This window comes from Stegostoma tigrinum, chromosome 1 (genome assembly GCF_030684315.1).
Source record: "Stegostoma tigrinum isolate sSteTig4 chromosome 1, sSteTig4.hap1, whole genome shotgun sequence".
Lineage (NCBI taxonomy): Eukaryota > Metazoa > Chordata > Chondrichthyes > Orectolobiformes > Stegostomatidae > Stegostoma > Stegostoma tigrinum.
Window position 1 is genome coordinate 92,766,086 of NC_081354.1, and position 10,392 is coordinate 92,776,477.

General features: G+C 38.1%; 1 protein-coding gene across 2 annotated transcripts in view; it reads left to right on the top strand.

Moving 5' to 3' along the window:
* pcdh7b (protocadherin 7b) overlaps positions 1–6,317 on the top strand; it is a 377,866-nt gene extending 371,549 nt beyond the window's left edge. Inside the window, exon 4 of one of the 2 annotated variants that reach the window (XM_048547072.2) lies at positions 1,304–1,415. Coding sequence is in view for 1 of the 2 variants with exons in the window: in XM_048547062.2 (XP_048403019.2) it covers positions 1,304–1,683 (380 nt within the window). In the remaining variant the exon portion in view is untranslated. Of the gene's footprint in view, positions 1–1,303 lie in introns of both variants that reach the window. The other variant, XM_048547062.2, reaches the window with a different exon arrangement.
* The last annotated feature ends 4,075 nt before the right edge of the window (positions 6,318–10,392 follow it).

Sequence of the window (10,392 nt, forward strand, 5' to 3'; positions counted from 1 at the left end):
TGCACCACTACCCAGAAATGTCAAACTAATATGATGTACATCTTTTCACATGATGAAATTAACTATGAGGACACAAAACATTTGCAAGGGTACATAGGATAAGTGTCTCAGCCAAAACCTGTTAGATGGAATATAACATGAAAAATTTTGATGGGAAGAATGGAAAAGGAGAATATGTTTTAAATGGAGAGACGTCTCAAGATCCTGCAGTACAAAGGGATCTGAGTTTCCTTGTATGTGAATCACAAAACGGTGTGAACATGGAGTTGTAGCAACCAATGAAGAAAATAACTGAATTGTTAATATTTGTTACGGTGGGGTGACAGGAGAAGGAATGGCATTTAAGAATGTGGAAGATGTACTAAATCTATCCAGGGCATTGGTGAGGCTCAGTAGAAATTATTCCTTAATGTTTCTGGCCTCCGTACTTAAGACGGGATATAGTTGCATTGGACTCAGTTTAAATAAGTTGCACCAAATTGATCCTGGGCTGAAATGTTGTCTTGTGAAGAAATGTTGAACAAATTGGGCCTATGCGCATTGGAGTTTACAACGTTGAAGTGTGATTTATTGAAACACATGGCTCAGCGGTCACAGTGCTGCCTCACAGCACCAGTAATCCGGCTTTGAGTCCAGCCTCGAGTCTCCCCGTGTCTGTATGGGTTTCCTCCGGGTGCTCTGGTTTCCTCCACAGTCCAAAGATGTGCAGGCCAGGTGGATTGGCCATCCTAAATTGCCCATAGTGCCCAGGGATGTTTAGATTAGGTGGATTATAGGGGTACAGGCCTGGGTAGGATGCTGTGTGGTTCAGTGTGGACTTGTTGGGCTGAAGAGCCTGTTTCCACACTATAGGAATTCTATGATATAAGGTTTTAAGGGAGCTTGACAATGTAAATGCCGAAAGAATGTTTCTCGTCAAGAGATAGTCTAGAACAAGGGGTCACAGCTTCAAAATAAGGCGTCTGTCATTTAAAGATCGAAATGAGGAGAAATATTGGCTCCTGAGAGTCTATTAATCTTTGGAATGTTTGTCTGAGAAAGCAGTGGAGGCTGGGTCATTCGCTACTTCCAAGGCTGAGTTGGACAAATTTTGGACTTACAACGGAATCGAGCTTATTTGGTGTGGGGGCAGGCAGAAATATGGAGTTAAGGCCACAAATCAGATCAGCCCTGGTATGATCGAATAACTAAGCAGTCTAGGGGAACCTAGAATCTGCAGGAGTAATGTGAATGTCTCAGCTTTGTATTTGATACACTGAAAATGTGCATTACCCATTAACAGGATTTTATTCTTTTTCCACAGATTCAAGACCTTTGCCTGATGTAGCTTTGACAGGAAAATGTACACGTGAATGTGATGAGTTGGGCCACTCCGACTCCTGTTGGATGCCAGTGCGCACCTCACCAGAGAGAAGAAAAAAGAACCCACCCAAGCTTTCTACATTCATGCCTGTCGCAGATCGAGGCAGTCAAGAGAAGCTTGCCAATGGTGCCCCTCAGATTATAGGTGATCGCAATCGAAACCTTCTCAACAAGAGGCTGACTTCATCATACGAGAACTTCAACACTGCTAGTTATGCTAAAAATGAGGAAGGCAATCCTGAAGATATACCCCTGACACAAACATCAGATTTCAAGCCATCTTCTGTTTCTCAACTTACGAGGAGAGAAGTCTACCTGTGAAAAGCCTCAGCATGATATTTCAAAAGGCAACACATTAGATATATAAATATATAAAAAGAATTAAAACATTTTGCAGGATACCCCATAAAGGGGGCTACCAAAGAGATATCTTAATGTCTGCTGTTTCTGATTCCACATCTGGCATTTGACCATGGGCTGCTTGACAGTCCTGTTAAATTATAAAAGTCATTCTGACTTGCCAATTACATGCATGCTGTATCCTGAACCTTACCCCCAACGTACCCAAAACCTTGAAGATACACACAAACACACACACACACACTTTTCTACTTTAAAAAATAGCAAATGTATTTACTAGGGGAAAACATAGTTAAAAGAGCACAGGGGTAGTACAGTATTAAGTATCTTTATGTAATGTGACTGTCTCATTGTTTGAAGCATGATTTCAACTTCCAGAGTATGGATTGCAATGTGTTTTGTGACATTTTCACTCGGAAACTAATGCTTGATTTGATGATGGGTCAATGTAGAATTTTGAAAATGTATTACACTCAGAATACATTCAATTGGGGATGTTCCTGTTAACATTTACTTGAACTACTGCAATTTCAGGCAGGCTGATGTATCTATTTAAACGACTTCAGTTCAGGCATCTTACAAGCCTTTTGGAGACATTGATGAAACAAGTCTAACCAAGGTTGGAGACACAAAATGTACATTTTTATTCTTGTTGCAAGACTTTGATGAAATTCATAAACCTGGCTAGAAGCCATGATAACACTGTACCAAACTGATTTTTTTTAAACAATCTGCAGTGTTTGGCTTCATTAAATAGTAACAAGAACGCTATCATCTACAACCCCATTACATTATTGGAGTTGACAAGATTATGGACAAAAATAACAATCACATGGAGAGTTTTGCAGGACATATAGAAGAAGCAATTGATATATTAATGAGGAGCATCGCTTTGTGAACTTAAACACATACACAACCATGATATAAAACAAGAAGCCACTGCTATATGAACATGAGTCAAAGGCCCAAACAAGACCCCGGCGAAAACCTGCTATAGGATGATGCTCTAGGGTTCTACTGTGAAAGCCAATACTATTCCAGTCCCAGGTAAAACTGTCAATTGATTCACATAAAAGAAAGCACTTCAATGCTGGATTGTAGATTGAAAACTGCTGTTGCACAAGAAACAAAATGATTCAAATTCGTGTTTGAATGGATGATTCTTTACTTTTGTGACAAGTTGTCCAACATAACAGCCTAGAAATCCCGTTTTACTGTTATATTAGTCTGGGATGTTTAAAAACTAATTTGCTCAGGAAAACAGTAATGTTGGAAAACTCTTCTGTTTTTCATATCTGATAAGACATGCTAGGCGAACGTCAGTAAACTGCATGTTATTGCTTTAACAAAAGTGTAGCGTTATCAAGTTCATGACCACCCTAAAACAGAACTACAGCACATTGTTGTGGTTGGTATAGTTTAATCAGTTGACTTAAATGTTTAGTGGTGTTAATTGCAATGGAGTTTTACCAACCAGAAATGCAGCTTTGACTAGCTAAAAATCAAGACTGTTACATGCAATATGTACTTTTGTCAGAGGTTTTGTTCTTTGGGCTACAAGAGAATAAGTTGCAAGGTTGTGCAGAATTGCTTAAAGTATATTGCAGGGCACTGGAAGTGTTGAATGATCTTCGCCATTAATTACAGTGAAGTATCAAAAGATCAGTTATTCTCTGAGATGCACCAAACAAATATGGACAAATTCTGCTTAATCACAAAATATCATTATTTAAAGAGAAACAATAATATACAGTTCAAAGGGATGAACTACAAAGTGGCATGCAAGGTGAAACTTGATGTTGCTTTGGTAAACTTTGGACAAGATACAGCTTTTGGTAGAAAATGCTTTTCATAATATGCATAGAGTTATTTAAAGTTGTTGCAGCTTAAATATTGGTCAATTATTCAATAAATACTGTTGCACCCTTTGTTGATCTGGTTCCTGCTGTCTTTCACTGTTTTACTGCATCCTTTCCATGATGTTTAAGTCATTAATTGAAATATTTCTTATAGTACTTGGCACATGAATGATCTGATATAATTCTACGTATTCATGGTGAAAGCGGTGTTAAACAGTGGACAGCTGTGGTGTAAATACAATACAAGGTCAGCTATTTGAACAGTCAATTATAATTAAAGATGTTTGTATTCAATGTTCAAATTTCTATTCAATAGTGAGATACAAAGCTGCTCCTAGCGTGCTGCTGTGTAGATACAGTAAGTACTTGTTGTTAATGGATGTTCTCATAACTTGCAAATATATACATAAGTATTTTTATTGCACGTTACAAAAAAAATTCACTAAATGCAAAGAAAGTTTCTTTAATGATGATAACTGTAGCATTTTGTTTTCTTAACTGCAAATATGAAGGTAACCAACTCAGTTAGATTGTGACCGTCCTATAATACTTAGCTTCATATTCCCAGAAATGCAAGTCACCCAGATTGATTGGATTAATTTACTTATGCAACTTAGTCTTTCATTGCACACAGTATACATAATGAGCACCACTCACAAATAACAGAAGCCTAACCATAATAATTCCACATATATTTGACATGAAATTTGAACATGTGCAAAGTATTCAGGACTTATTTTGATTTAAGTATTTGCATCAAGCAAGAGCACCCGGATTGAAACACTATTTTCAAACTCCTTTGGTGTCTTGATGGGACATTTTGTTAGTTTATGCCTTTCTTTATGAGATGGTTTAAATATTGGCATTATCTGATACTACACATGAGCATACTCCTAGAAACCGAATGAATGCAATCTATGAAACTGTGCCTTTTATATCTAGAGGTATAAATAACATTTGATTTGATGAGGGGAGAGAGGGGCAATAATGTTGAAATTTTCTGCAAAGTAGATTTGACAAGAGGAGCGCATTGGCTTTTCATGCATATAAAAATGTGGTGTAAAATTTAATATTTTCTATTATCAGATACAAGGCCATACAAAAAGTCAGTATGCACATGATAAAAATTTGGTGTGATGATTTTGTTTTCTTCTGGATATGGTGTGAATTTCATGCTTAAATCAAAAACAGATGTACATTTTAGTTGAGTAATTGCCTTTTTCAAACCTGTGAATTGTCAGTATTAACTTAAAAAATGTGTTGACTTTGATTAAAATGTTGTATGTTTACACACAAAATATCCTCATTGCAAATGTGTTGTTATTTATACACAAATCCACATAACCATAATAGAGTTTCTAGCATTTATTACTAAGCAACGCCCTCTGCCCATACCGACTTACAATGAATCAAAGAAAGCCCACGTTTGGTAAGTGCATCTGCTGTAAGTAGTTGAAGCATCAATGAGTTCACAGTTTTTACAAAAATATATAAATTGTTCTGGCCAAAATGTTTTGTGGTCTAACATAAATCTGAGTGTCTGAGGAGGAACAATTTTATTTTCCAAGGTGGGGATAAAATGCTGACTGAAAGAGTACTCAGGGAAATGCAACACTATTCTTGCAGTTTTAAGTGACACCAAGAATTACAGATCGGATTTAATATTCACAGACATTGAGTACAATTTCCCAAAAGCACTTTCAAGAAATAAGAATTGCCAGTGATATTATATATATTTTAAAATACAGCTACATTACTTAACCTGTTCCCAAGTACCTAATTTAATAAGAACAATACACACCATCTTGGCAAAGAAATGTAAACAGTATAATTCTAATCAAAAATGGCTCTATTACAGCAAAAAATTATTTACATAGATAACTTTCTAATTAAAAACAAAGCAGTCATATCCTGAAATATATCCAGTCGACTCTGATGTTAAAAATCTCAAATATTCTTCTGATTTAAAGCAATACATTACCTTAGGCAATACTTAGAGAACTATCATTTCGTATGCCTTCAGTATGCTTCCAGTCAGCATTCCATGAAATGAAAGCACTTCAATTCTATGCTTTTCTGATCTGCTTGTAGTAATAATCATGAACTATTGTGCTGTGACTTGGGTGTTGATAGCAAAGTGGAGAACAATTTATCATCATTTACTTACTATGAGTCACGAAACAAGTAGCTCTGTTGAACATGACTAAATATATTGAACATCCATCCACTTCTGTTTATAAAATAACAAACATGATTTAATCATCACTGTACAGTTTGCTATAAATAAAATAATTGTTTTTTGTTCTCTGCATATTAACTCATACCATGATGGAATTTTTTTGTTACATTTTCATTTCTCTGCATTCTGAGGCAAGTTGTTGTGAATTTTTCCTTTCTCCCTCCCACTCAGCCACCTTTTGTGTATATACATTCACAGCTTTTAGTACTGGTTGTAGCAGCTTTGTAATATGACATTAATTGGAGCAAATTAAGTTTTCCAAGTTGGCTTTATGTTTAAAAAGAATATGGTGTTATGCAGGAGATATTCTGACAGTTCTTGTTACTACCTTGCTCCTCCTCCATTTCTGTTATATTGATATTGTTGATTTATGATACACTTTGAACATTATTAATGTAGTAAATAATTTGATGTCACGCTGCAATCTGCAGCAGAAAAGCAGGATCTGAAAGGTTAAAGCTAAGTTTTGTGCTGCAGTTAAATTCTGTCTCATTTCTCTGGTGCTTTGCAATAAAAAAAAGTGAATCTAATTTTGTGACTGCATTTTAGTTTGTGCAACTCTTTTCTGTTTTTTCTGCTTATCCGGTTTTGAGGAAAAGTTGCAATAGGGACTGAGCCCAACAACTTTTTTTTTAAAGACTCACAAATAAAAACATTCTATGACTGTTAAGCTGCGGAATATCTCTAAAGACAACGTATTTGTTCAATCAAGATTACTTTTGTACATTCACAAAACATTCAATAGGTGTCTTCTATGCAGAAATTAATTAATAATTTGTTGTCAGTTGAAGGTGAGGATATCGTCCAATGAAACTAACTACCCAATCTCTCAGTAGGATCCCTTTTTTTTACTATTTTGCACCTGAAGAAAGAAAAAGCCCAAACGTAACTCAATTAATAAAAATCAGGGCTTATTTTGATACGCACATCATTTTAAAAAATCACTAACAAACATTTGGTTGAAATAAAAGTCACATTTGCACTGATTTAAAGCAATACATTACCTTAGGCAATACTTAGAGAGCTATCATTTCGTATGCCTTCAGTATGCTTCCAGTCAGCATTCCATGAAATGAAAGCACTTCAATTCTATGCTTTTCTGATCTGCTTGTAGTAATAATCTTGTTTTGCTTGTGCAAAGTTTGCATTCTCTCCTTGGTGATAATATTCAGTCTTATGGTTTAAAAAAGGTAACAGAAAATTAGCAACTCTTTTTATATCTCCTGGTTTGTATTTCTTCTGAAGTCACCAACAACACAGGACTACCAACGTGCACAGCAGCAGAAGCAGTAAGTGACAGGTAGTGCTAAGCAATTCTACAACCAACAGACAAGATCGCCAATCTTACCACGTTGAACCATCAATAGTTGTGGGCAATTAAGCAACTCACTGGGAAATGAAGACAGATGTTTTCAATGCTGGGCAGCCTGGCACATCAGTGCAAACGATCAAGCTGAATATTTTGCAGTAAGCTTCAGCAGCAAAGCTGAGTGGATAATCTATCTTAACATTTTCTAGATGCCCCTAGTATTGCTGATATCAGTGTTCAGCCAGTTCGGTTCACTCTGTTGCATACTGAGACACAACTGAAGGCACTGTATACTGTAAAGACTATGTGTCCCAGCAACATTCTGACAATAGTACTGAAGATCTGTACTGGAGCATTTCCTGTATCCCTCACCAAGCTATTCGAATATAACTACAACATGGACATCTACCCAGCAATGAAGAAAGCTGCTTATGCATGTGCTGCCTACAAAAAGAAAGATAAATCCAACCAGCCAATTACCACCTTATCACTTTACCCTTAATTATCAGTAAGCTGATGGCAGGAGACACCAACGGTGCTAAGAAGCAAATCCTTAGCAATAACCTGCTTACAGATGCTCAGTTTGGGTTCCACCAGGGCCACTCAACTCTTGACTTCACTAACGCCTTGTTTCAAACATGGACAAAAGAGCTGAATTTCAGAATTAAGTGAGAGTGTCTTCCTTGACATCAAGACCATATTTGGCCAAATGTCGCAGCAAGGAGCACTAGCAAAACAAGTTAACAAGGATCAAGTTAACTCTCCATGGGATGGAGTCACATCTAGCAGAAATGAATATGGTTGTGGTTGCTGGAAGTCAGTCATCTTAGCTCCAGGACAGCTCGACAAGAGTTCCTCAGTGTCATGTCCTAGGCCCAACCATCTTCAGCTGCTTAATCAATGACTTTCCCTCCATCATAAGGAAAAAAGTGAAGATGTTTGGTGATGATTACACAATGTTCAGCATCATTTAGATTCCCTGTATATTGAAGCAGTTTATGTCTATAACCAACTTCGGATTTATTTGTAACAAGTTTCATTCATCCCATACAAGTGCCAGGCCATCTCTAATGTGAGAGAACCCACTCAGTCCACTTGACAGTCATTGGCATTAGCATCGTTGACTCCCCCAACATAACACCCTCGGGAGTTTCCATTAACCAAGAACTGAATTGAACTTGCCACATAAACACAATGGCCAAAAGAGCAGATCAGAAACTAGGAATACTATGGTGAGTAACTTACTTCCTGACTTTCCAAAGCCTGTCCAACATCTACAAGGCATAAGTCAGGATTATGAAGGAATGCTCCCCACTTGCCTCAATGGATGCAGCTCCAACAACATTCAATAATCTTGATACCATCCAGATCAAAGCAGTCTACTTGATTGACACCACATCCACAAATATTCACTACCCCTACCACTGAGCCTCAGTTCCAGTATTCTGCACTATCTACAAGATTAACTTCAGAACTTGACCAAAGATCCTTAGACAGCATCTTCCAAACCCATGACCCTTACCGTCTATGTGGATGAGTGCAGCAGATTGATGGTAACATCACCATCTGCAAGTACCTCTCCAAGCCACTCACCACACTGACTCTGAACTAAATCACCATTTGTCACTGGATCAAAATCCTGGAACTCCAACCTAGTAACAATGTGAGGCCTAACTAAGCTGAATGGACTGCAGCAGGTCAAAGATGCTGCTCACCACCACCTTCTCAATGGTAACTAGGAATGGGACATAAATACTAGACCAACCAGTGACATCCACATCACATGAATGAATAAAACAATAAAAGCCGGGAGAGATATACAATGGGCTACTCATACTGCATTGTGGTTCAAATTTAGAATTGCCCAACATCTACATTGGGTCAATAATACATAAGCTGCACATGAACATCAGGAAACCATCAAACTAGCAGCCTGCAACTTCTGTGCACTTTCCAGTGCAACACAGAAATATGTGCATTGATTCCATGCAAAGTTTATTTATGAGTTACTAATGAATGGGAGTTTCTCACCATAGTGCTATAAGCAAAGTAATAGTAAGACCAGTGATAATGGGAACTGCAGATGCTGGAGAATCTCTGATGAAGGGTCTAGGCCCAAAACGTCAGCTTTTGTGCTCCTGAGATGCTGCTTGGCCTGCTGTATTCATCCAGCTTCACACTTTATTATAATAGTAAGACCATTTGCATTAATGTGAAATTGATGCTGCAGAAGCAGCCTGTTTCCGTCAGATGAGTTATTAGTATTCAAATGAATTTTCAATATTTTAAAGATAACACAGTGTGGAATTGAAGGAACACAACAGGCCAGGCAGCATCAGAGGAGCAGGAAAGTTTACGTTTCGGGTCAGGACCCTTCTTCAGAATCAGGGGAGGTGATGGAATGGCAACTGGTGACAAGCGGTGTCCCACAGGGTTCCGTGTTGGGGACGCAGCTGTTCACTTTATATATTAATGATCTGGATGAAGGGACTGGGGGCATTCTGGTGAAGTTTGCTGATGATACGAAGATAGGTGGACAGGCAGGTAGTACTGAGGAGGTGGGGAGGCTGCAGAAAGATTTGGACAGTTTAGGAGAATGGTCCAGGAAATGGCTGATGAAATTCAAAGTGAGCAAATGCGAGGCTTTGCACTTTGGAAAAAACAATGCGGGCATGGACGATTTTCTAAATGGTGAGAAAATTTGTAAAGCAGAAGTACAAAGTGCTGGTCCAGGATTCTCTAAAGGTTAACTTGCAGGTAGAGTCCGTGATTAAGAAAGCGAATATAATGTTGTCGTTTACCTCAAGAGAATTGGAATATAAAAGCAGTGATGTGCTTCTGAGACTTTATAAAGCTCTAGTTAGGCCCCATTTAGAATACTGTGTCCAATTTTGGGCCCCACACCTCAGGAAGGACATACTGGCGCTGGAGCGTGTCCAGTGGAGATTCACACGGATGATCCCTGGAATGGTAAGTTTAACATATGATGAACGGCTGAGAGTCCTGGGAGTGTATTCATTAGAGTTTAGAAGGTTGAGGGGAGATCTAGTAGAAACTTACAAGATAATGTATGGCTTAGAATGGGTGGAGGCTGGGAAGTTGTTTCCATTAGGTGGGGAGACTAGGACCTGTGGGCACAGCCTTAGAATTAGAGGGGGTAAATTTAAAACGGAAATGAGGAGACAATTCTTCAGCCAGAGAGTGGTGGGCCTGTGGAATTCATTGCCACAGAGCACAGTGGAGGCCAGTATGTTAACTGCCTT